This window comes from Globicephala melas, chromosome 1, assembly GCF_963455315.2.
Source record: "Globicephala melas chromosome 1, mGloMel1.2, whole genome shotgun sequence".
In the NCBI taxonomy this organism is placed as follows: Eukaryota; Metazoa; Chordata; class Mammalia; order Artiodactyla; family Delphinidae; genus Globicephala; species Globicephala melas.
Genome location: NC_083314.1, coordinates 26,390,334 through 26,418,087, shown reverse-complemented (window position 1 = coordinate 26,418,087; position 27,754 = coordinate 26,390,334). Strand labels below are relative to the sequence as shown.

General features: G+C 36.4%; 1 protein-coding gene across 1 annotated transcript in view; it reads left to right on the top strand.

The window, feature by feature from the left end:
• Nucleotides 1-27,754, top strand: part of CATSPERE (catsper channel auxiliary subunit epsilon) — a 232,659-nt gene that overhangs the window by 145,228 nt on the left and 59,677 nt on the right. The window contains exons 6-7 of the mRNA XM_060285306.1: nt 795-1,237; nt 27,505-27,563. Coding sequence (XP_060141289.1) covers nt 795-1,237; nt 27,505-27,563 — 502 coding nt within the window. The remainder of the gene's footprint in view (nt 1-794; nt 1,238-27,504; nt 27,564-27,754) is intronic.

Here is a 27,754-nt window from a genome sequence, read left to right as displayed (position 1 = left end):
TCACTTTGTCCTCACATAGCCTTTCCTCTTTGTACATGCAGAGAGAGAAAGAGCTCTCTGGTGTATCTTCCTCCCCTGATAAAGACATCTGTCATATTGGATTAGGGCCCCATCCTTCTGACCTCATCTAACCTTAATTACCTCCTTAAAGACGCTACCTTCAAATACAGTAACAATGAGAGTTAGGGCTTCAACATATGCATTTTAAGGGAACATAATTCAGTCCATAATACAATGCTTCCTAATAATACCATTCCTGTCATTCTCATCCTCATTATTATTTAATGCACTAATTCCAGCTCTTTCTTCTATGTTAATAATGTGATTATAAAAGTGATAGAGTGGGGCTTCCCTGGTGGTGCAGTGGTTGAGATTCCGCCTGCTGATGCAGGGGACACGGGTTCATGCCCCAGTCCAGGAAGATCCCACATGCCACAGAGCGGCTGGGCTCATGAGCCATGGCCACTGAGCCTGCGCGTCCGGAGCCTGTGCTCCACAGCGGGAGAGGCCACAACAGTGAGAGGCTCGTGTACCGCAAAAAAAAAAAGAAAAAGTGATAGAGTGAATGTGAGGAAAAAGGTATGCAGAAAAACAAAAACAAAAAAAACGCTCTGCTACGAAGTGGGAGAGAAGCTCTCAACCATCTTGTAATGTATGGGTTTGTGCCTGAATTTTCTCAAAGTATATAAATAATCACTATGAAAGAAATTATTTTGGTTAATAGTGCACTTAAATAAAAGAGCATGAATTTATGTCAACATAGAATAACACAAACTTTTCTCTCTTTTTTCCAGATTATTATGGAAATATTGTGGTAAAAATGGAAAATAATGTAATGTTTTATTTCAAGATTAATATTAAAGATGCAGTAAAGCTGCATTTATGGACAAATAGCACAATAAAATCATTAATTTCCTTGAATACATCTGGTAAAATGTATCTCATACATGTTTTTGAAAATGGCACAATACATCCACAGGAATATCCCTTAAAACTGGAAGCACAAAGTATAGCTTTCAAAACAAAAGAAAAATGCCCCTACATGGCATTTCATAATGATATTTTTCGTGTTTCTTATCTTTTGGACAAGGGACAAAACCTGTCAGTTTGGGCTCAAATAGTCTATCCAGAAAATATTGGGCTGTATATTATTGTGGAATCATATGGCCCAAAAATATTGGAAGAGAAAAATCAGGTTCACTATGAAATTGCCTCAGGATACTGCACTAAAACCATGGTAAGTTAATATTTTAAAATTCTTTCATTCGATTTTAACAAATGTAAAATTATAATATTAACATTTAAAAGAATGGATTTCCCTCCAAATTTAGCTTCGAAAATGTTGAGAAATATGTAAATTTTTAATGAATAATGATATGGTAAGTCATTAATTCCTGAGCAACAATTTTTACTTTCAATATCCAGGGCCTCTTTGCCACTTAAAAACACATTCCTGTAGAATTCTTTGTCAATTGTATTGTTCACTTCCTTTTTTTATATAGTGCATGACTGCTCTGTAGAGTTCTATCTGCTATCTATTGCACTATAACACCATCCCTAAACCTAATGCCTTCAAACAACAAGTTCTGTGGATCAACAATTTGGGTTACGAGTAGATGGGCTGTTCTGCTGGTTTCATCAGGGTTTATTCATGAGGCTGTTGTCATCTGGTGGCTTGCCTGGGACAGGATAATGTAAGATGGCTTCATTCACATGTCAAATGTTTGGTGCAGGTACTGGCTTGTTAGTATAAGGGGCCTCAGCTGGAGCACTTGTCGCTGCTCCATGTGTCCTATATCCTCCAGGCTAGACCTGGCTTCTTCACATGGCAATCTCAGGGAAGCATTCCAAGATGGTGAAGGCAGAAGCCACAAGGCCTAGGTTTGGCTACATTCTATTTGTCAAAGCAATTCACAAGGCCAGCCCAGATTAATACGATAGGGAAATAGACTGCACTTCTCAAGAGAACAGCAAACTTACACTGTAAAGGGACCTACATACAGGAATGGGAGGAATTACTGCAGCCATCTTTGTAAACAATCTACCACAATAGACATAAATATACTGTGTATATTATTTTGTATACTACTTTCCTAGGTAATATTATAGTATAAGCATTTTTACATGTTACTGTAATTTCTTCCCAAATATTGTATATTCTATTCCCCACTCTCCTTTTCTAGGCTCAGCTTTCTTAAGCATAAACAATAGTGGGCCTCTTAATTGATACAGTGGAATGGAATTGTTCACTTAATTCCAAAATAAGTTAAAGTGAAGAGTCATTTAAAAAAGGAAAGTGCTATATGTGAAACATTCTATTTTAACTTAAATAGATGAAGGTACATTCATTAGTCAATCTTTTAATATAGGACCACAGACTTTGCTTTGAAATTAGTCCACTGATTGGAATTCCTCATCTCCTTTCTTGCATAGTCTTATTCATAAGACATCATCTCTTAGTTCGCATTTCAGTTTCTTTAAAATAGCCGGGGGGGGTGGGGGGGACTTAAAGACAGTGGCAAAACAACCAAAGTTCTAGATTTTTATAATTTTTTCCCCAGCCTTTTAGTGTTATCTTGCTCATACCTAGCTCAGTAATTTCTTCTGTGACTTGCTTTATCAAAACTTTCCAAAGCGGTTCCAAACTTAGTTTTCAGGGAAAGAGCGACTCTATTTTTACACTGGTATTTAACCAGTCCATAATATTTAGTTTAATTCCACAATTACAATAATAATGCAATCTGGCATAAACAGGTTTTGAAACAAATAAAGCTGCTTTAGATTTATATACAATTACATGGATAGACCTTAAAACATAGTCTTGAATGAAAAATAGTGTTGAATAAGAAACTGAGACCTATCAAATGTTACTACGTAACATTTATTAAAATTACAAACAACTACACACAAATCACAAGCAAAAAAGAGTATTGTTCATTTTATAAGAATACAAAGATAGCCAAGGACATATATCAAACAAGTAAAGCATCATACTTGCTTGATATATGTTCTGGGTGCCTATTATGAGGGAAGGGAATGGGGGAAGAAGATACAGGGGAAAAGTAAAATACAATAAACAAGACTGGATTGAGCATGTTTCAAGAAACAAGGAGTATATTTAACTCACTTTTCTGAAGCTGAGGTACTCCCTCCTTCCAGAACAAAAACAAAGATTTACACTTTTCTTCAGCACAGCGCAACTTTCTTTGATTATCTAGCTCCAATATCTGCATACACTCTCATAGGTTTTCTTTCCAAGAATTGCATGTATAATGTATATTTGTCCACTTGCAATTCAACCCTTCACAATACTAGTTACCAATCAAAATATACAAAGGACTATGAAACATTAAAATTTTCATGTTTTAGCATATTTTTTATTTCTGTTAATATATTCTTCAGCTCTGTTTGGTTCTTGTTTATATTTTCTAACTCTTTATTAAACTTCTCACTTTGTTCATCCATTCTTCTCCTGAGTTCACTGAGCATCTTTGTGATCATTACCTTGAATGTTTATTGGGTAGATTGCTTACCTCCATTTCACTTAGTTTTTCTTCTTGGGTTTTAGCCTGTTCCTTCATTTGAAACATATTCCTTAGTCACATCATTTTGCCTAATTCTCTGTGTTTATATGTATGTGTTAAGTACATTTGTTACATTTCCCAATCTTGGAGAAGTGGCCTTATGTAGGAAATGTCCTATGGGGACCAGCAGTACACTCCCCGCTGGTCACCCAAGCTGTATGATCTAGGGTTGCCACTGTGTGGGCTGAGTGGGCCCTTTTGTTGTGGAGGGGCTGCCTGTGAGTATACTGGTAGGTGGGGGCTGGCCCCCACCTGGTTGGCTGCCAGGTCCTTCTTCTCACTGAGGCTGCTTGTGGACAGGGCCAGGTCCTGACATATTTGGCTGTACTGTCCAGGGAGTCCCAAGGCTGATGCCATCCTGCTGGTGGTGGGGCTGGGTCCCATGATGGCTGGCTGGGAGGGGGTGGCTGTGGATGGTGCCATCCACTGGTGGCTGGTAAGCCCCCAGAATAGGCTAGAGGGAGAATTCCAGAAGAGCGCTTGCCAGCACCAATGTCCTTGTGGTAGAACCAGCTCCCCAAAATGGCTGCCACCAGAGTCTATGTTCCCAGAGGGAGTCCCAGTTGCCTCCTGCCCCTCCAGGAGTCTCTTCAAGTTCAGCAAATGGGTCTGACCCTAGTTCCTTTTAAATTACTGCCTCTGTGCTAGGACTAGGAATGTGTGAGATTTTGTGCATGCCCTTTAAGAGCAGAGTCACAATCTTTGCTGGCCTTCAAAGCCAGCCGTTCTGGGAATTCTTCTTCCTGGTGCAGAACACTCAGCTGGGGACCCCAATGTAGGGACACACCCCCTCCTTGGGGAGAACCTCTGCAATAGTGATTATCTTCCATTTTTTGGTTGCTGATTCAGGGATGTAGGTCTTGACTATACTGAATCTCCATTCTTCTTACCCCTCCCATTGTGGTTCCTTCTTTGGTTGTGGAAAATCTTTTCTGCCAGTTTTCAGGTCATTATCATCAATAGTTGCACTGTAAATAGTTGTAATTTTTGTGTGCCTATGAAAGGAGGTGAGCTTAGGGTCTTTCTACTCCACCATCTTGTGCACTCTCCCAAATTTGCATTTTTAAATAAACTATTGGCTCTATCATTTACTAGCTGATGACAATGAGCAAGTTTTTGAGTCTTTGATGTTGTTGCTGCTGCTGATGATGATGATGATAGTATTTACTTTACTTATGAGGATTAAATGAGTTAATATATGTAAAGGGCTTAGAAGAGCACCTGGCACATAATAAGCACTATATATATATGTGTTACTACTACAACTATCACCACTTCTGCTGTTTCTACTACTACTACCACCACCACAATATTTCATCAATTCTAAGGCACAGTTTTCTAGGTTTTTTTTTTAACATTTAACATCTTTGAAATTGGGATGAGTCTTACATATGATAGCATCTTAGATTTGATGAACTATAGTGGTATTAGAATGTTATAATTTTTGGCCACTATGGTGCTAAGCTTCATAAGTAATCATTAATTTTTGAAGAAAAAACTGAGTATAACACCCATACACAAAAGTAGATAACTAATTTTTTAAAGTTTTTAATGCTATTAGCTGGTTTCACAATGATATTTATACCAAAAGTTAGTTTTGAAATTTTGAAAACTATTTCTGAATCTTTTTTTTTCTGAATATCTTAATTGACCTAAATTCTTTTTTTAATATTGAGGTATAATTGATATGTAACATTTTATTGGTTTCAGTTGTACAAGATAATGATTCAATATTTGTATATTTTATAAAATGATCACCACATTAAGTCTAGTTAAGATCCATCACCACACATAATTACAAATTTTTTTGTGTGATGAGAATTTTAAGATCTACTACTTTAGCAACTTTCAAATTGCAATATTATTCACTATAGTTACCATGTTGTACACTATATTCTCATGACATTTATTTTTTAACTGCAAATTTGTACCTGTAACCACCTTTTTCCATTTCACCCATCCCCCACTCCTGGCAATGATCAATCTGTTCTCTGTATCTATGAGGTCATGGGGGTATTGGTTTGGGGTTTTTTTGTTTTGTTTTGTTGCAGTACGCGGGCCTCTCAATGTTGTGGCCTCTCCCGTTGCGGAGCACAGGCTCCGGACATGCAGGCTCAGCAGCCATGGCTCCGGCCCAGCCGCTCCACAGCATGTGGGATCTTCCCGGACCGGGGCATGAACCCGTGTCCCCTGCATCGGCAGGCAGACTCTCAACCACTGTGCCACCAGGGAAGCCCTGGTTTTGGTTTTGATTCCACATATAAATGAGATCATATGATATTTGTCTTTCACTGTCTGACTTACTTCACTAAGCATAATGCCCTTTAGGTCCATCAGTGTTGTCACAAATGGCAGGATTTCCTTCTCTTTTATAGCTGAAAAATATTCCATTGTATATATACTTACCACATCTTCTTTATCTATTTATCCATTGATGGATACTTAGGTTGCTTCCATGTCTCTGCTATTATAAACAATGCTGCAGTGAACATGGAGGTGCATATAGTTTTTCAAATTAGTGTTTTTGCTTCCTTTGGATAAATACCCAGAAGTGGAATTGCTGGATCATATGGTAGTTCTATTTTTAATGTTTTGAGGAACCTGCATACTGTTTTCCATAGTAGCTGCCCCAGTTTACATTTCCACCAACAATTCATGGTTCCCTTTTCTCCAAATCCTCATTACAAGATAACACTTCTTATCTCTTGTCCTTTTGATAATAGTCATTTAACAGCTGTGAGGTGACACCTAATTGTGGTTTTGATTTGCATTCCTGTGATGTTGTACCTGTTTTCATGTGTCTGTTGGCCATAGGTATGTCTCCTTCGGAAGAATGTTTATTCAGATCCTCTGCACATTTTTAAATCAGATTTTTTGTTTTCTTGCTCTTGAGTTGTTGGAGTTCCTTATATATTTTGGATATTAACCTCTTATTAGATGTATGGTTTGTAACTATTTTCTCCCAATCACTAGGTTTTCTTTTCATTTTGTTGATAGTTTTCTTTGTTGTGCAGAAGATTTTTAGTTTGATGCAGTTCCTCTTGTTTATTTTTACTTTTGTTGCCTTTGCTTTTGGTATCAAATCCAAAAACTTTTGCCAAGACCAATTCCAAGGAGCTTACCACCTATGTTTTCTTCTAGGAGTTTCAGGGTATCAGATCTTACATTCAAGTCTATAATATCATTTTGAGTTGATTTTTGTATATGGTGTGAGATAGAGGTTCAGTTTCATTCTTTTTCAGGTGGCTATTCATTTTTCCCAACACGATTTACTGAAGAAACTATCCTTTCCTCATTGTATATTCTTGGCTTCTTTGTAATAAATTCATCAACTACATATGCATGGGTTTTACTTCTGGATTTTCTATTCTGTGCCACTAATCAATTGGTCTGTTTTTAATGCCTATGCTATACTGTTTTGATTACCACAGCTTTGTAATGTAGTTTGATTCCAGCTTTGTTCCTCTTTCTCAAGACCATTTTGACTATTCAGGGTCTTTTGTGGTTCCATACAAACTGTAGGATTGTTTATTCTATTACTATGAAAAATGCCATTGGAATTTTGATAGAGATTGCATTAAATCTGTATATAGCTTGGGTAGTATGGATATTTTAACAATATTAATTCCTCCAATCCATGAACATGTAGAATTTTTCCATTTATTTATGTCTTCAATTTCTTTCTTCAATATTGTATAGTTTAAATTGTATGGGTCTTTCACCTCCTGAGTTAAATTTATTCCTATGTATTTTATTCTTTTTGGTACAACTGTAAATGGAATTGTTTTCTTAATTTCTCTTTCTGGCAGTTCCTTATTAGTGCATAGAAATGCAACAGATTTTTATATATTGATCTTGTATCCAGCACCTTTAATGATTTGTTTTTTGGTGGAGTCTTTAGGGTTTTTTACATATAATATCATGTCATCTGTAAGTAGTGACAGTTTTACTTCTTCCTTTTTAATTTGGATGCCTTTTATTTCTTTTTCTTGCCTAATTGTTCTGTCTAGAACTTGAATAAAAGTGGTGACTGTGGACATTATCGTCTTGGTCCTTATCTTAGAGGAAAACTTCCAGCTTTTCACCATTGAGTATGTTGTTAGGTATAGGGTTGTCATATATGGCCTTTATTATGTTGAGGTATTTTCCTCTCTACACACTTTGTTGAGAGTTTTTATCATAAATGGATGTTGAATCTTGTCAAGTGCTTTTCTGCATCTATTGAGATGATCATATTATATTTATCCTTCATTTTGTTAATGTGCTATATCACATTGATTGATTTGTGCATGTTGAACTATCTGTGCATCGCTGGAATAAATTCCACTTGATCATGATGTATAATCCTTTTAATGTATTGTTGAATTTATCTTCCCAAATTTTGTTGAGAATTTTTGCATCTGTATTCGTCAGGAATATTGGCCTGTAATATCCTTTTCTGGTGGCATCTTTGTCTGGCTTTGATATCAGGGTAATGCTGGCATTGTAAAATTAGTTTGGAAATGTTCCCTCTTCTATATTTTTAGAAGAATTTGAGAAGTATTGACATTAATTCTTCTTTAAATATTGGTATAATTCACTAGGGAAGCCATTCTGGTCATGGACTTAAGTTTTTCTGGAGGTTTTTGATTACTGATTCAGTCTCCTCACTAGTAATTTGTCTGTTCAGATTTTCTACTTCTCAGTGATTCAGCCTTGTAGGTTGCATGTTTCTAGGAATTCATCCATTTCTTCTAAGTTGTCCAATTTGTTGGCATATAATTTTTCATAGTAGTCTCTTATGATCATTTTTATGTCTGTAGTATCAATTGTAATGTCTTCTCTTTCATGTCTGTTTTTATTTATTTGAGTCCTCTCTTTTTATTTGTCAGTGAGTCTAGCTAAAGGTTTGTAAATATTATTTATATTTTAAAAAAAGCTCTTAGTTTCACTGATCTTTTCCATTGTTTTTTCAGTCTCTAATTATTTATTTCTGCTCTGATCTTTGGTATTTCCTTCCTTCTACTGACTTTGGGCTTTGTTTATTCTTCTTTTTCTAGTTCTTCAAGGTGTAAAATTAGATTTTTTGTTAATATTTCTTATTTCTTGAAGTAGGCCATTTATCATTATGAGCTTCCCTCTTAGAACTGCTTTTGCTGCATCCCAAAGATTTTGGTGTGTTGGGTTTCCATTTTCATTTGTCTCAAAATATTTTTTGATTTCTTCTTTGGCCCATTGTTCAGCAGAATGTTTAATATCTAAATATTTGTGAATTTTCCAGTTTTCTTCTTATAATTGCTTTCTAGCTTCATACCACATGGTCAGAAAAGATGTTTAATATGATTTCAATCTTCTTAAATTTATTAGGACTTGTTTTGTGGCCTAACATATAATCTATCCTAGAGAATATTTCATGTGCACTTGAGAGGAATATATATTCTGTTGCTTTTGGATGGAATGTTCTGGATATATCTGTTAAGTCATTCAGTATAATGTGTTGTTTAAGGCCAATGTTTCCTTATTGATTTTCTGTCTGGTTGATCTATTGATGAAAGTAGGGAATTAAAGTCCCCTACTATTATTGTATTGCTGTCTATTTCTCATTTTAGCTCTATCAATATTTGCTTTATATATGCAGGTGCTCCTATGTTGGGTGCATATGTGTTATATCATGTTGGATTGACCCCTTTATCATTATATAATGACCTTCTTTGTCTATATTATAGTTTTTGTTTTAAAGTCTATTTTGTCTGATAACTATAGCTACCCCAGTTTTCTTTTGATTTCCATTTTCATAAAATATTTTTTCTATCCCTTCAATTTCAGTCTGTCTGTAATTTTACATCTGAAGTGAATCTCTTGTAGACAGCATACAGAAGGGTTGTTTTCTTTTAGCCACTCTATGTCTTTTAATTAGAGAATTTAATCTATTTACATTTAAATTAGTTATTGATAGGTATGTACTTATTGCCATTTTGTTAATTGTTTCTGGCTGTTTTGTAGTTCTTCTGTGCTCCTTTTTTCTTCTCTGATCTCTTCCTTTCTGGTTTAATGACTTTTTTAGTGGTTTGCTTTGATTCATTTCTTTTATCTTATCTGTATCTCCTATAAGTTTTTCCTTTATGGTTACCGTATGGCTTATATATAAAACATATTACTTATATTTATAATAGTCTATTTTAAGTTGATAACAACTTAAATTTGATCATAGTCTAAAGCTCTACATTTTTATTCCCCCTCCCATGTTTTACATTTTGATGTCACAATTTACATCCTTTTATCTTGTGTATCTATGAACAAATTATTGTAGGTATTTTTACTATTTTGTCTTTAACTTTCATACTAGCTTTATAAGTGATTAACTCACCATGTCCACATGTTAGATTATTCTGAATTTTACTATATATTTACCTTTACCACTTGGGTTTATACTTTGATATTTCCTGCTACTAACAGCACCCTTTCATTTCTACTTAAGAATTGCCTTTAATATTTCTTGTAAGGTGGGTTTAGTGTTGTTGAACTCCTTTAGCTTGTGCTTGTCTGGAAAACACTTTATCTCTCTTTCAACTCTGAAGGACAGTTTTTTACTTTGAGCACTTTGAATATATCATACCACTTCCTTCTGTCCACAAAGTTATTACTGAAAAATCTGCTGATAGTCTCATGTGTTTCCCTTTGTACAACAAGATGCTTTTAAGACTTTCTCATTGTCTTTAACTTTTGATATTTAATTACAATGTGTCTTGGTGTAGGTCTTTTGGAGTTTATCTTATTTGGAACTCTCTGAGCTTCCTGGATCTGGGTGTCTGTTTCCTTCCCCAGGTTAAGAAAGTCTTTTGTTTTTGTTTTTTTAAATTTTATTTATTTATTTATTTATTTTTGGCTGTTTTGGGTCTTTGTTTCTGTGTGAGGGCTTTCTCTAGTTGTAGCGAGCCAGCACCACTCTTCATCGCGGTGCACGGGCCTCTCATTATCACGGCCTCTCTTGTTGTGGAGCACAGGCTCCAGACACGCAGGCTCAGTAGTTGTGGCTCATGGGCCCAGTTGCTCCGCGACATGTGGGATCCTCCCAGACCAGGGCTCGAACCCATGTCCCCTGCATTAGCAGGCAGATTCTCAATGACTGCACCACCAGGGAAGCCCAAGAAAGTTTTTTTAGTCATTGTTTCTTCAAACAATTTTTCTGCCCCTTTCTCACTCTCTTTTCATTCTGGGATTCCTATAATGCAAATGTTGGTCCACAAGATGTTCTGTAAGTCCCTTAAGCTATCTTCACTTTGCTTTTTCCTGCTCTGTTTTTGGTGAGTTCCACTGCCCTGTCTTTGAGTTCACTCATTCTTTGTTCCACTTCATCTATTCTGCTGTTGAACTCCTCTATTGTATGTATCAGTTCAGTTAATGTATTCTTCAGCTCTGTGACTTCTATTTAATACTTTCTTATATTTTCTATCTCTTTGTTGAAATTCTCACTTTGTTCATTCATTCGTCTTCTGAGTTCAGTGAGCATCACTGCAACCGTTATTTTGAACTCTTTATCAGGTAAATTACTTATCACTATTTTATTAAGACCTTTTTTATTGATGTTATTTCATTCTTTCATTTAGAATATATTTCTGTTTCTTCATTTTCCTTGATTCTCTGCATTGGTTTCTATGCAGTAAATAAAACAACTACTTCTTCTAGTCTTGAAGGAGTCATTTTGTGTAGGAGATGAACCTTATCATTCAACACTGCCTGAGCTCTTGGTTGTCTCTCAAGACTTTGTGATTGTCCAAGCCACCTACGTTATTCTTAGTGGCTCCCAGCATTTTAGGGTGTGCTAAGACCTGTCAGTCTCTCAAAGTGGGGAGAGTATCTTAGCATGCAGATGCAAGTTGATTGGAAGCCAGACACTAAGGGAACAACTTTTAAACTATACAAACATACCTCTTTCAGTGAGTTGGCATTTCTGTCTGCTGCCTCAGTGCTGAGCCTTAGGCTGATAGCCATTTGAGAAATGTTTCTTTGTTTGCTACCAACCCTTTGAAGCTGTAAGAACAAGCCCCATTGGTCACCAGAGGCAGATTATTGAGGGATGTGTTCTCTGGGTGGCCAACACAAAAACTGGGGCACCAGATGTGTATAACAGCTACCTTCTCTGAGATACTGACAACTTGGAGTGGGGCAAAGGGAGAGTGCAATGATGGTGCAACTGCCAGCCTCCCCAGTCTCTGGAGAGAATTATAGTCAGCACCTAGATGTGTGTTTAATTAGAAGCCTGCCCCCCAGGCCACATCCATAAAAGTAAGCTAACAAGTGTCTTTCACAGAAAGACTTGGGGTGCATTTCAGTCTACCATCTCTGTGCTGTTCTCTGGATGCAGTTGCCAGTTAAGAACTATTTATCACTTTTCAACCATCCTATAAGACCTGAAAACATGAACCCTGCTGGCCACCAGAGCCAGGTAATCCAGGGGCATTCCCCAGTCAGCAACCACAGAAAAGCACCAGACGTGTGTACAAGCTGCTTTTTGGGAGACACCAGCAACCTGGAGCAAGGCAGAGGGAGACTACAAAGATAACACTTCCCCTATGCCCCTATGAGGTCTCCGAAGAGAATTATAGTCAGCCCTTAGATATAGTTTTAATTAGAAACCTACCTCTCAGGCCATAGCTATGAAGATAAGCTAATAGTCCTCTTTTACAGAAAGACTGTGCCTGCTATGCCCTGGAGGTGCAGCCAGCTAAGACCTCCTCTTTCATCTATTACAGTCCTACAGGTCCAGTGAGTGCAAGCCCCACTGGCCACCAGAGCCAGTCAATCAAGAGGCAACCCATGGATGGCAGCCACAAAAAACAGGGTGCAAGATGAGTGTAGAAGGTGTTTTCTGGGAGATACTAGCAACTGGAGTGAGGCAGAGGGAGAACACAAACATGGAGCCCATCAGCCTCTGTCTTTGGAGTGTTTCAGTAGGCCATACCCTAGATGTCTGTTAAATTAGATAACTGCCCCTCAGGCCAATGCTTTGTTTTTCTTTCTTTTTAAATAATCAATATTTATTTTATTTTATTTTTAAATAATCAAAGTTTACTTTATATTATTTTGGCTGTGCCACGTGGCTTTTGGTATATCAGTTCCCCAGCCCAGGCCACAGCAGTGAAAGCACCAAATGCTAACCACTAGACCACCAGGGAACTCCCAGGCCGATGCTTTAAGATAAGCAATTAAACCTCTCTCACAGAAAGTCTGGGCACTTTTCAGTTGGCTTCTTTACACTGGGCCTTGGGATCCATGAGTCCTCACATGAGAGCCTTTAAGAACTGTTTCTCAGTTTGCTATAGCCTTGTGGGTCAAATGGACACAAGCCCCACTGGCTTTTGAAGCCATATGTTTTGGTGGCTCAGTTCTATATTGCAGGTCTTAAAAGTTGGGGTGACAGATGTGGGGTTCAAGCTGTTTACTCCTCAGGGAGAAGTGTGGGGTTTTGAATTCTCTCCCTCCCGATTGTGGGTTACTGTCCTGGGCCTGGGGTTTGTGGCAAGACTGTGACTCAGTCTCTCCTACCTGTTTCAATGTGGGTTTTTCTCTTGTTCACCTGATGTGTAGGAGTTGCTCAGCTAGTTTTAGGGCTTCTTTCAGAGGAAATTATTTTGTACGTAGCTGTAAATTCAGTGTTGTCCATGGGAGGAGGTGATTTCAGGATCCTCCTGTGTTATCATCATGAACCAGAACTTGCCTATTCATTTTTTCAATGGTGACTGTTAATGAGTAGAAAATTTTAACAAAGTTTTTTCATTTATGGTTATTGTTTTTTGTGTTCTAAGATACATTTGCTTATCCCTAAGTCACAAAAAATATTCTTCTATGATGTCTTCTCAAAACTTTATGGTTTTAGCATTTATATTGATGATCGATCTCAAATTAATTTTTGTGTATGGTGACTTTTGATCAAGGAAACAACAAAGTTATTTTCCATTTGAATATCTAGTTACTTCAGTATTCTTGAAAGGCTTTTCTTTCCCCCTATTGTATTACTTAGCATCTTTATTTAAAATCAAATATTCATACAAGTGTAGGCCTATTTCTGGGTGCTCTATTCTGTTCCATTGATCTATTTGTCAATCCTATGGTAGTACCACACTACCTTAATTACTGGCAAACTTAAATTTTGTATCTAATTTTCAGTGAGGTCAACTCTGTGGTTACAATAAGTAAGAGATACTTTTAGGAATACCATAAAACCTTGTTTCTATAATAATAAATTGAGCTTGTAGTGTAAGAATCTAACCTTTCTTTCTGGAAATGATCTAGGACACTCAGAAGTAGTCATCATTTTAGCCATCTTCACTGTCATTAATGGTTAAATTCAGTGGCTACTTTGTCACCTAAGGCATTTGCCTTAGTAAATACTTTATCACAATCAATAACAGGTGATAATTTGATTATTTGTAATGTTTCTCATACCGTGAAATAATAGAATCCCTCTCCCATTGGCAAAGAGATTAATACTGTGTTCAAGGCCAGGGACACAATGAAGTCAATCCCAGGATTCCATCTTTGTGGGTTGGTTTCTTGATACTACTTCCATATCAAGAACCATAGCAGTAAGCCACTGGCCAGAAAAACAGAAATCAAACCAATTGTCTTAACAGAGGTAAATCCATATAGGGAATTAGTAGAACTGGGTATATGAGAGAAATGAAAAGAAAAAAAGGAACACTGAGATTACACAGAGCTAGTAACTACAAGAAGTGACTGTTCCACCTCTAGGGCTAGAGTAGAGGGAACAGAGGGAAGAAATTTGGGTTATTACAAACTAGAAAGTTAGGGGAAGTGTTCCACAGACCTAGAACCCACACCTTGAAGGAGAGGGTACTGCTCACCTGGTATGTCATCTCAGAAGCTCCAAGGAAGGGACTCCAAAGATCTGGGACCCAGATCGCTGAGAAGGGGGCAATATGACTGGTGCTGGTGCTGCTGAAACTCTAGTCTCTGAAACAGGTGCCAGCCAGCTAGTGCTTGTACCTCAAAGGGGGGTCATGAGAGAAGCTTGTTCTGGGAGTGTGTTTCTCACTTGTCAGTTCCTTTACCAACTGCTACTGCCAGGATGAAGAGTTGCCAGGTTGACACTGACAGGAATAATGAGAAAAACAAGAAGTAGCATATTTTCTCCTATCCTTATCTTCTAGATGCTCTCCAGTACCCCGTATTTGCAATATCTAAAAGAGCCAACTAACAAAGGAAAATGTGATTTGCAGAATCTCAAACCCTGCACCAAAAAGCTGCTTATAGGGCTTCCCTGGTGGTGCAGTGGTTGAGAGTCTGCCTGCCAATGCAGGGGACGCCGGTTCGTGTCCCGGTCTGGGAAGATCCCACATGCCGCGGAGCGGCTGGGCCCATGAGCCATGGCCGCTGAGCCTGTGCGTCCGGAGCCTGTGCTCCACAACGGGAGAGGCCACAGCAGTGAGAGGCCCGCATACCGCAAAAAAAAAATGCTGCGTATAGAATAGTGGGTTTGGAGCTGAAAGACAATAGGTTAATAACCAGCACATAGAGTATGTGTAGGGTGAACTTTAACAGTTAAAACAATTTACACCCCCAACACTGTTTGAAAGATCCTGCTGCTCCACATCATTGCAGTTATGGGCTAAATGTTTGTATCCCCCCAAATTCATATGTTGAAGCCCTAACTTCCAAAGTGATGGTATTTGGAGATGGGGACTTTGAAAGATAATTAGGATTAGATGAGTTTGTGAAGGTGGGCCCTAGTCTAATGGGATTAGTGTCATTATAAGAAGAGGCACCAGAGAGCTTGTCTCTTTCTCTCTCTTCCTGCATGCACAAAGGAGGTCATGTCAGCATACAGCAAGATGGCAGTCACCTGTAAACCAAGAGAAGAGGCCTCAGAATGAGATCTATCTGCTGGCACCTTGATCTTAGACTTTCCAGTTTCCAAAACTATGAGAAAATAAACTTCTGTTGTCTAAGCCACCCAGTCTGTGGTATTTTGATATGACAACCCTAGCAAACTAATATACTTGCCAATAACTGGTACAGTCAAACTTTAATTTTTGCCTAATGAATGTGTGTGTATTATATTTTGTTTGCTGTTCTCTTCTTATTAATGAGGTTGAATAATTTTTCATATATTTATTGGCTTCTGGATTCCCATTTCTGTGAAATTCCAATTTTTGTCACTTTTTCTATTAGGTTGTGTGCCTTTTTCTCATTGAATTTTTTTTCATTCTCTAAAATTGTCTTTTTAAAGAGCTTTATTGATGTGATTGGTATATAATAAAATGCATACATTGAAGTGTACAATTTGACATATGTATATACCCACGAAATAATAGCCAAAATCAAACAAATGTACATGTCCATCACCCCCAAAATTTCCTCATGCTCCTTAGTAATCCATTCCTCCTTTTATTCCCCATTGCTAGGCAACCACTGATCTGACTGCTATCAGTATAGGTTAGTTTACTTTTTCTAGAATTTTACATAAATGGAACCATACAATATGTTTTCTGCTTTCTTTCAGTATAATCATTTTGTGGTTTATCTATTACATTGTGGTCATTAATAGTTTGCTCCCTTTTGTTGTTGAGTAATATTCCATGATATGGATATACCACAATTTGTCTAACCATATTTGTTTATGAACATTTAGATTGATTCCAGTTTAGGGATATTACAAGTAAAATGGCTATGAACACTTGTGTACAACTCTTTGTGTTGACCTATGCTTTCATTTCTCCTGAGTAAATACATAGGAACAGACTGGCTGGATCATAAGTAGATGTATGTTTAATTTTTTACAAACTGCTAATTTGTATTCCAAATTTTTTGTACCATTCTACATTGCCACCAGTAGTGTTTTTTTTTAAAGCAATATCAGTCTTTATTATTATTATTATTATTTATTTTTGTCTGCGTTGGGTCTCCGCTGCTGTGCACGGCCCTCTCTAGTTGCAGCGAGCGGGGGCTACTCCTCGCCGTGGTGTGCGGGCTCCAGGCATGCGGGCCTCAGTAGCTGCGGCACACACGCCCAGCAGCTGTGGCTCGCAGGCTCTAGAGCGCAGGCTCAGCAGCTGTGACGCACGGGCCCAGCCGCTCCGCGGCATGTGGGATCCTCCCAGACGAGGGCCCAAACTCGCGTTCCCCGCACCGGCAGGCAGACTCCCAACCACTGCACCACCAGGGAAGCCCCGCCACTGGTAGTTTTACTTGCTTCACACATTTTTGCTAACTGTTGGTGTGATCTGTGTTTTGGTTTTGTTGTTGTTATTGTTTTGTTTTGGACTTTTTGATTTTAGCTATTTTAGTTAATATATAGTGATATCTCATTGTGGTTTTAATTAACATTTCCCTGATGCTTTTCTAATAACTAATGATACTGAGCACTGTTTCAAGTGCTTATTTTCTATTTGTAGATCTTCTCTGGTGAAGTGTCTGTTCAACTTGTAAGCCCAGCTTTAAGGGATTGTCTTCTTATAATTAAGTAGTAAGAGTTTTTTATAAACTCTAGATATAAATTCATTGTTGGATATGTGTTTTGCAAATATTTTCTCCTAGTCTGTGGCTTGTGTTTTCATTTTCAAAGCAATGTCTTTTGAAAATGTGTTTTATTTATTTTGATGAAGTCCAATTTATTGCTTTTCTCTTTTATAGTTTTACTTTGGGTTGTAATTAAGAAATCTTTCCAAACTCAAGGTCACTAAGCTTTCCTCATTTTTCCTTCTAGAAGTTTTATAGTTGTAGCTCTTACTTTAAGGTCTATGATCTACTTCAAATTAATGTTTGCATGCACTGTGAGGTAAAGGTCAAGATACTTTTCTTTTTTTAATCCGAAGCCAGCTCTTCCAACAGCGTTTGTTGAAAAGACTATCCTTCCCCCATTGAATTGCCTTGGCACATTTGTAAAAAATCAACTGGCCATATATGTGGGAATCTATTTCTGAATTCTGTTCCATTAACTTATATGTCTATCTTGATGTCAATAACACAATATCTTGATTACTGTACCTTTATAATTCTTGAAATCATGTTGTGTAAGTACTCCAAATATATTCTTTTTAGTGTACAAGTTTGTCCATTTTTTGGTCAGATTATCCCTAAGTATTTCATATTCTTAAAGTATTTCATATTTTGGTGCTATTATAAATGGTATCATTCTGATTGTTCATTGCTAGTATATAGTAATATAATTTATTTTATGTATCAATGATGTATCCCACAGCTTTGCTAAACTATTTCAAGTAGATTTTTTTGTAAATTCCCTAGTTTCTACATAGGTGATCATGTCATCTGTGTACACAAACAGTTTTCCTTTCCAATATATGTGACTTTCGTTTCCTTTCTTTTTTGCACCATCTTGAGCCTCCAGTGCAGTGGTGATTAGAAGAAATGAGAGTGGAGATCTTTGCCTTGTTCTCAATCAGAAAGAAATTATTCAGTCTTTCACGATTAAGTATGATGTTACCTTGAGGGTTTTAATATATGCCCTTTACTAGGATGATGAAGGTCCCCTCTACTCCTAGTTTGCTGAGTTTCTGTCATTTATAGATATTGGATTCCATAAAATGCTTTTTCAGCATCTATTGAAATGATCATGTTTTTTAATCTGTTAATATGGTGAATTCCAATAATTTATTTTCACTGCTAGAATAATCCCACTTGGTCATAATGTTTTATCCTCATATAACATTGGATTCAATTTGCTAAACTATTGTTAAGAAGTTTTGCTTCATGTGGGTTATTAGTTCATGACAGTTATTAGTCTATAGTTTTCCTGTAATGTCTTTTTCTGGTTATGGTATCAACAATGCTGACCTCTTAAGATGTTTTGGGGAGAGGTCCTTCTTCTCTATTTTATAGAAAAATTGATGTATAAATTGTACTATTTCTTCTTTAATATTTGGTAGAATTCACCAGTGAAGACCTCTTGACCTGGTGTTTTTTGTATGTTTTTAATTACAACTTCAATCTTTTAAATTGATATAGGGATATTTGGGTTATCTGCTTATTCTTGAGCGAATTTTAGTAGTTTTTATCTTTCAAGGAATTGTCCATTTCATCTATCTTGTCAAATTTATAGGCACAAGGTATTCATAATATCTCCTTATTATCCTTTTAGTGTCTGTAGAATTTGTAGTGATATCCAATTTCTCATTCTTGATATTGGTAATTTGTTTCTTCTTTCCTTTTCACCCAGTCAGCCTGGCTGGAGCTTAACAACTGTATTGATTTTCTCAAAGAATCAGCTTTTGGTTTTATTGATTTTCTGTAATGATTTTCTACTTTTGATTTTATTGATAATTTTTTTTAATCTTGCAGCACCACTCCTTGAGCTTCTTTTTTTTAAATATTGATTTATTTATTTATTTGGTTGCACTGGGTCTTAGTTGTGGCAGGCGGGCTCCTTAGTTGTGGCATACGAGCTCTTAGTTTCAGCATGCACATTGAAGCTAGTTCCCTGACCAGGGATTGAAGGCGGGCCCCCTGCATTGGGAGCGTGGAGTTTTATCCACTGTACCATGAGGGAAGTCCCAAAATTATTTATTTTTTTATTATTTCCTTTCTGCCACTTACTTTGGGTTTAATTTGTTTCTCTTCTTACAGTTTCTGAATATGGAAGCTTAAGTCATTCACTTAAGACCTTTCTTCTTTTCTAATGTGGACTTTAATGCTATAAATTTTTCTCTAATAACTACTTTAGTTAGAGGAGTGACATCAGCATCATAGTGGCATGAGACACTCTCTTTGTCTCTCCCCTTCAATTTACAACCAGTAAAAATCCATAACTCAACAAAGGTGCCGCTGTCCAACACATCAGGACACACATGTGTACATCTAAACATGGGTGGACTGGAACACATAGAGGAGGTGGACTGGAGGAAGAGCAGAGGCTATACCAGTAATCCCAACCTCCAGCTGCAGTGGCTGAGTCTGCTGGTTGCAAAGGTGAGGTGGCACACATGACTCCGACCTTCTTGCTACAGCAGTGCCCACTGCCACAGGGAAATGCCACAGGGAAATGGCTAGCAGCAGCAGCATGCCTTGTGACCCTGTCTCTCCAGCTACAGAGGTACCTGCCACTTGAGCCTTCCACCACCCACAGAAGCAGTGCCCCAAAACCCAACAACTCCAGATGTGGCAGAGGTGCCCATGACTGTGGCTACCTCCCTCTCTTCTCCCTCCTCTCACAGCAGCAGTTCCTATAACTCAGGCAACTCCAGACTTAGTGGAGGCCACACCAACGCAGTGCTCCAGGTGGCAACACCAGCAACAGCAGCAAGACCAGCAGCAACAGCAAGGCACCAGTGACCCTGGAGGCACAAGCAGTGACAACTAGGGCATAGGGTGACACCTCCAGGAGAGGCAGAGGTGGGTGGAAAATGCCGATTCTTAAACACAGCCAGGGGCAGCTCACGTTAGAAAAACCAAAAACTTGTGCAATAGCACCACCTACCAAAAGAAAGGCCGTAATTACCAATCTATCAATCTATCAAATTGTCAAAATCAAGTTTAAAAAAAAAAAAGCTCTACCTAAAGAAGAGAGGTGTTTGGTGTTCACTACTTCAAATTCTCAGGCAGAGAAAAAACTCATCAAGCACCATGAAAAACCGTGGGAAAAAAACATGTATAAACAATAAAATACTGCTCAGCCATGAAAAAAGGAGAAATGTTGCCATTTAGGACAATATGAATGGAGCTTGAGGATATTATGCGAAATGAATCAGATAGAGAAAGACAAATACCATATGATTTCACTTACATGTGGAATATATATATTTAAAAACCTAAAATAAACAACCAAACCAAACTAAACATAGATACAGAGAACAGATTAGAGTTACCAGAGAGGAAGATGTGTAGGGGGAGGGCAAAATGGGTAAATGTGGTCAACTGTACGCTGGCAGATAGAAACTAAACTTTTGGTGGCGAACATGCTGTAGTGTATACAGAAGTCTATTTTTCATAATGTATACATGAAACATATAATGTTATAAACCAATGTTACCACAATTTAAAAAAAAAGAACTGCTTTAGCTCTATACCCAAATTTTGATATTTTGTGGTTTCATTGTCATTCAGTTCAAAATACTTTCTCATTTTCTTTGTGATTTCTTCTTTGACCTATGGGTTATATAGAAGGACAGTGATTTTCCAGATAGCTCTCTGTTACTGATTTCTAAATAAATACTATTATAGTAGGAAAAGATATTTTTTATTTGAATCCCTTTAAATTTATAGAGAATTGTTTTATAGCTATAAATACGCTCTATTTTGGTAAGTGTTTCATGTGCACTTTAAAACATGATGCCTTTTACTCTGGAGATAATTTTTGCTCTGAAATCTACTTTGTGTGATATTAATATAGCCATTGCAGCCTTCTTTAGATTAATGTTAGCACAAAATATCTTTTTTTCCCATCCTTTTAGTATGGAAAATCATTTGTGTCTTTCAATTTCTTTTAAGTTGGATCTTACTTGTTTATCTATTCTGAACATTTTTGTCTTTTTATTGGGTACATTCAATGTGATTTTGGGGGGGGTATTGTTGGGTTTAAATCTACCATTTAACTATTTGTTTTCTATTTGTCCCTTCTGTTTTTAATTTTTTTTCCACTTTCTCTGCCTTCTTTTTGATTATTTTTATATGATTCCATTTTGCATCTTTGTTGGCTTTTTTAGCTATCCCTTATTCATTTTGGTTTTTTATTGGATGCTGTAGGGTTTATTGTACACATCTGTAACTTATCTGTTTGCCCTCAATATTGTATCATTTCATTTATAGTATAATAACCTTATAGCAGTATACTTCTATATTCCCTCACATAGCTTTTGTACTATTGTTGCCATACCTTTTACTTCTACATATTTTATAAACCTTACAATGAATTGCTATTATTGTTGCTCTAAATAATCAGTTATCTTTTAAAAGAGATTTAAATAATAAAAAGGCATTTTATATTTATACACATATTTATCATTTCCAGTGCTCTTCATTTTTTGTGAAGATCCAGATTTTCATCTGGTATCATTTTCAATCTGATTGCCAATTTTTACTTTATATATTTGAAAACATATTATTAGATGCATTCAAGTTTTTAAATTCTCTTCTTGATGAATTGAAACTTTAATTATGAAATGACGATCTTTCTCTGTAGTAATACTTTTTGCTTTCAAGTCTATTTTGTTTCATATTTAATATAGCCATATCAGGTTTTCTTTGACTTAATATTTCCATACAATTTCTACCCTTTTAATTTCAATCTTTCTATTGCCTTATGTTTTAGCTATGTTTCCTATAAGTACCATATATTTGAGTTTTTAAATTTTTGTTATTTTTGTCTAGTCTGAAAATCTTTGTCCTTTAATTGGAACATTTAGTCTATTTACCCTTATTGCAATTAATAATATATTTGAGGTTTTGTTTTCCATCTTGCTTTGTACTTTTATTTTCCCATTCTTTCCATGTTTTTTCCTCTAGATTCTTGCCTCTTTAGGTTTAGTTTCATACTTTTTATCATTCCATTTTCCCCCTTCCACTGGTTCAACAGTTATACATTCTGTTTGTATTTCTAGTCAGTTTTCCTTTGAAATTATAACCTGAATGTTTAATTTATACAAGACTAAATTTAAGTAAATACTTTGTTCTTTCCCCAGCTCACAGGTAATTGAATTCATAGTTTCACTATTAGGCAGTATTATTACTATTTTATACAGCAATGTGTATTTACCCTATCTTTATCTTTTTTCCTTTTTATCAGAGGTGCTTGCATCTTGTATTCCTTTCTTTCTGATTTAGGTACATTCCTTAACATTTCTTTTAGTGAGAGGCTACTGGTGATTATATACTCAATTTTTGTTCATCTGAAAACATCTATATTTCATTTTTGTTCTTGAAGAATATTTTCTCCAGATATAGAAATCTAGTTTGGTGATGATTTTCTTAAACCGCAATAAAAATATTATTCTATTGGTTTTTGGCTTCCATTGTGGCCATTGAGAAGTCACTTGAAATTTTAACACCTATCCCTCTGGCTGCTTTTAAGATTTTATTCTTTGCTTTCTTCACTTTCACTATGAGGTGTCTAAATGCAGGTTTCTTTACTTCTTTCTTTGTTTGGGATTTCTTGGGCCTCATACATCTCTAAATCACTGTATTCATCAGGTATCTTGCAAATATTGTCTATGCCTCTTCTCTATCTTCTCTTCTTCTGTAATGCTGATTAATCATATGTTAAACTTTCTCAATCTATTCCCCATGAGTCTTTTTTTTTTAACATCTTTATTGGAGTATAATTGCTTTGCAATGGTGAATTAGTTTCGGCTGTATAACAAAGTGAATCAGCTATACATATACATATATCCCCATATCTCCTCCCTCTTGTGTCTCTATCCCACCCTCCCTATTCCACCCCCTAGGTGGACACAAAACACCACGCTGATCTCCCTGTGCTATGTGGCTGCTTCCCACTAGCTATCCATTTTACATTTGGTAGTGGACATATGTCCATGCCACTCTCTCACTTCGTCTCAGTTTACCGTTCCCCTTCCCTGTGTCAAGTCCATTCTCTACATCTGCATCTTTATTCCTGTCCTGCCCCTAGTTTCTTCAGAACCATTTTTTAATTTTTTTAGATTCCATATACAGGTGTTAGCATAAGGTATTCGTTTTTCTCTTTCTGACTTACTTCATTCTGTATGACAGACTCTAGGTCCATCCACCTCACTACAAATAACTCAATTTCGTTTCTTTATATGGCTGAGTAATATTCCATTGTATATATGTGCCACATCTTCTTTATCCATTCTTCTGTCGATGGACACTTAGGCTGCATCCATATCCTGGCTACTGTAAATAGAGCTACAATGAACATTGTGGTACATGACTCTTTTTGTTTTGTTTTTTGTTGTTGTTTTTTTAAACATTTTTATTGGAGTATAATTGCTTTACAATGCTGTGTTAGTTTCTGCTTTATAACAAAGTGAATCAATTATACATATACATATATCCAAATATCTCTTCCCTCTTGCATTTCTCTCCCTCACACCCTCCCTATCCCACCCTTCTAGCTGGTCACAAAACATTAAGCGGATCTCCCTGTGCTATGTGGCTGCTTCCCACTAGCTATCTATTTTACATTTGGCAGTGTATATATGTCCATATATACACTACCACTCTCTCACTTTGTCCCAGCTTACCCTTCCCCCTCCCCATGTCCTCACATCCATTCTCCAGTAGGTCTGCATCTTTATTCCCACATGACTCTTTTTGAATTATGGTTTTCTCAGGGTATATGCCCAGTAATGGGATTGCTGGGTCGTATGGTAGTTCTATTTTTAGTTTTTTAAGAAACCTCCATACTGTTCTCCATAGTGGCTATATCAATTTACATTCCCACCAACAGTGCAAGAGGGTTCCCTTTTCTCCGCACCCTCTTCAGCATTTATTGTTTGTAGATGTTTTGATGATGGCCATTCTGACTGGTGTGAGGTGATACCTCACTGTAGTTTTGATTTGCATTTCTTTAATGATTAGTGATGTTGAGCATCCTTTCATGTGTTTGTTGACAATTTGTATATCTTCTTTGGAGAAATGTCTGTTTAGGTCTTCTGTCCAATTTTGGATGTGGTTATTTGTTTTTTTGATATTGAGCTGCATGAGCTGCTTGTATATTTTGGAGATTAATCCTTTGTCAGTTGCTTCATTTGCAAATATTTTCTCCCATTCTGAGGGTTGTCTTTTCGTCTTGTTTATGGTTTCCTTTGCTGTGCAAAAGCTTTTAAGTTTCATTAGGTCCCATTTGTTTATTTTTGGTTTTATTTCCATTTCTCTAGGAGGTGGGTCAGACAGGATCTTGCTGTGATTTATGTCATAAAGTGTTCTGCCTATGTTTTCCTCTAAGAGTTTTATAGTGTCTGGTCTTACATTTAGGTCTTTAACCCATTTTGAGTTTATTTTGTGTATGGTGTTAGGGAGTGTTCTAATTTCATTCCTTTACATGTACCTGTCCAGTTTTCCCAGCACCACGTATTGAAGAGACTGTCTTTTTTCCATTGTGTATTCTTGCCTCCTTTGTTGTAGCTTATGTGACCACAGGAGCATGGGTTTATCTCTGGGCTTTCTGTTTGTTCCATTGATCTATAGTTCTGTTTTTGTGCCAGTACCACACTGTCTTGACTACTGTCACTTTGTAGTATAGTCTGAAGTCAGGGAGCCTGATTCCTCCAGTTCCATATTTCTTCCTCAAGATTGCTTTGGCTATTCGGGATCTTTTGTATTTCCATACAAGTTGTGATATTTTTTTTCTAGTTCTGTGAAAAATGCCATTGCTAATTTGATGAGGATTACACTGAATCTATAGATTGATTTGGGTAGTAGAGTCATTTTCACAATGTTGATTCTCCAACCCAAGAACATGGTATATCCCTCCATCTGTTTTGTATCATCTTTAATTTCTTTCATCAGTGTCTTATAGTTTTCTGCATACAGGTCTTTTGTTTCCTTAGGTATATTTATTCCTAGGTATTTTATTCTTTTTGTTGCAATGGTAAATGGGAGTGTTTCCTTAATTTCTTTTTCAGGTTTTTCATCATTACTGTATAGGAATGCAAGAGATTTCTGTGCCTTAATTTTATATCCTGCTACTTAACAAATTCATTGATTAGCTCTAGTAGTTTTCTGGTAGCATCTTTAGGATTCTCTATGTATAGTATCATGTCATCTGCAAACAGTGACAGTTTTACTTCTTCTTTTCTGATTTGTATTCCTTTTATTTATTTTTCTTCTCTAATTGCTGTGGCTAAAAATTCCAAAACTATGTTGAATAAAAGTGGTGACAGGGGGTCACCTTGTCTTGTTCCTGATCTTAGTGGAAATAGTTTCAGTTTTTCACCATTGAGGACGATGTTGCCTGTGGGTTTGTCCTATATGGCCTTTATTACATTGAGGTAAGTTCCCTCTATGCCTACTTTCTGGAGGGTTTTTATCATAATTGGGTGTTGAATTTTGTTGAAATCTTTTTCTGCATCTATTGAGGTGATCATATGGTTTTTCTCCTTCAGTTTTTTAATATGGTTTATAACACTGATTGATTTGTGTATATTGAAGAATCCTTGCATTCCTGGGATAAAACCCACTTGATCATGGTGTATGAACCTTTCAGTGTGCTGTTGGATTCTGTTTGCTAGTATTTTGTTGAGGATTTCTGCATCTATATTCATCAGTGTTGTTTGCCTGTAATTTTCTTTGTTTGTGACATCTTTGTCTGGTTTTGGCATCAGGGTGATGGTGGCCTCGTAGAATGTGTTTGGGAGTGTTCCTCCCTCTGCTATATTTTGGAAGAGCTTGAGAAGGATAGGTGTTAGCTCTTCTCTAAATGTTTGATAGAATTCACCTGTGAAGCCATCTGGTCATGAACTTTCGTTTGTTGGAAGATTTTTAATCACAGTTTCAACTTCAGTGCTTGTGATTTGTCTGTTTCCCCATGAGTTTTTAACTGTCATCTTTATTGTTCATTCATTTCTGTCTCTGGCAAATTTCTTGTAAAGTTATTTTTAAGATTACATATGAAGAAAAGCATGGCATACAAGAGAATACAGTTGTAAATTTGATAGTTCCTTTCCTTGAACATGAAACTAGATTTATTTTTAATGTGATGACTTTCACAGCCTTCAACTTTATCATAAAAGATTGCATATTTTATGTCATACCACTTAGCATCCAGCATATGAGTAAATAAACTTTGTTTTGGAAATAAAACTTTTTACTAAGGAGTTTTAGAGCCACAGAGTCTCTGTTCTCATCACAACAGATTAGCCAATCCTCACAATTGATCTCTCTCTGGAGATATATATATATATATATATATATATATATATATATATACACACACACACACATATATACATATATTTATATTATATATAAAGATCTAGAGATATATAGCATATTTATATATAGAATATTTATATTATAAATATATATTTATATATAGAATAGTTGTACATATGTTTATATATATATTTATATATATAACAAAGAACTACCAAAAAAGTAATTTAGGGGTATAGAAATTGTAGCTAGCTACCATACTCTAAAAATGTGGGCTTTGGGACTTCCCTGGTGGCACAGTGGTTGAGAATCCGCCTGCCGATGCAGGGGACACAGGTTCGTGCCCTGGTCCGCGAAGATCCCACGTGCTGCGTAATGGCTGAGCCCGTGAGCCATGGCCGCTGAGCCTGCACGTCCGGAGCCTGTGCTCCGCAACAGGAGAGGCCATAACAGTGAGAGGCCCGCGTACCGAAAAAAAAAAAAATGTGGGGTTTATAATTTTCTGCCTCTATAATCATATATGTTCTGTAAATGGCTTTACCCTGAGATAGTCGCAACCATACAGAATTCTGCAAATTGAGATGAAACATGGCCTGGAGGGAGGAAAATAGCAAGAAATATGCAAAAGGCAAATGGGCATTTTAAGAAATTACTCAAAAACAACAGAAGAAAGATTCTGGCAAATAATTCCCCATAGTCTCAAAAATTACAGACAATATGATTTTATAGTGATTTGAAAACATCAAAGAAGAAATTAAAAGGTCCAGAGACAGGTTATTAGAAAACAGAAGAAAGTGAAAAGTTTGCTATGCTGATATAAATTTAAAATAAGAATATTGCAACAAAAGTCAAATGAGGGGGGAGAGAGAAGCAGTATAAATAAAAGAACTATGAAAATATAAAATTAAAAGTAAAATAAGGAAATGTAACAAAGTAAATCTAATATCTACATAATTGACGTTTCTGAGATAGAAAAGAAAAGAAATTAGAAAAAAAAGTGCTAAATATATTATTTTTCTTACCTAAAGAAAGATTTAAACCTGTCTTGAAAGTATCCATTGTCCCCATTCCCAATTTTCCTACTTTACATAAACTTTTTTATTTTCTTTTTCAGACAATAACATTTTCTCAGAATATAAATTATGAGGCAGTAGATGATTATTTCAAGTTGCAGTAAGTAAGACTTTTAAAAGAGCCTACTCAATATTAAATATGCTATTCAGGTTACTGATTTATATGTATTCTTTTATTTAAATGACCTCATATCCTTTTAAATATCCAGATTTCAAATTCCTTTAAATGTCTGGAAAGATGTGAAAATGGTATTCTGTATAAAAATGTAAAATACTCCTTTAATTAAATGA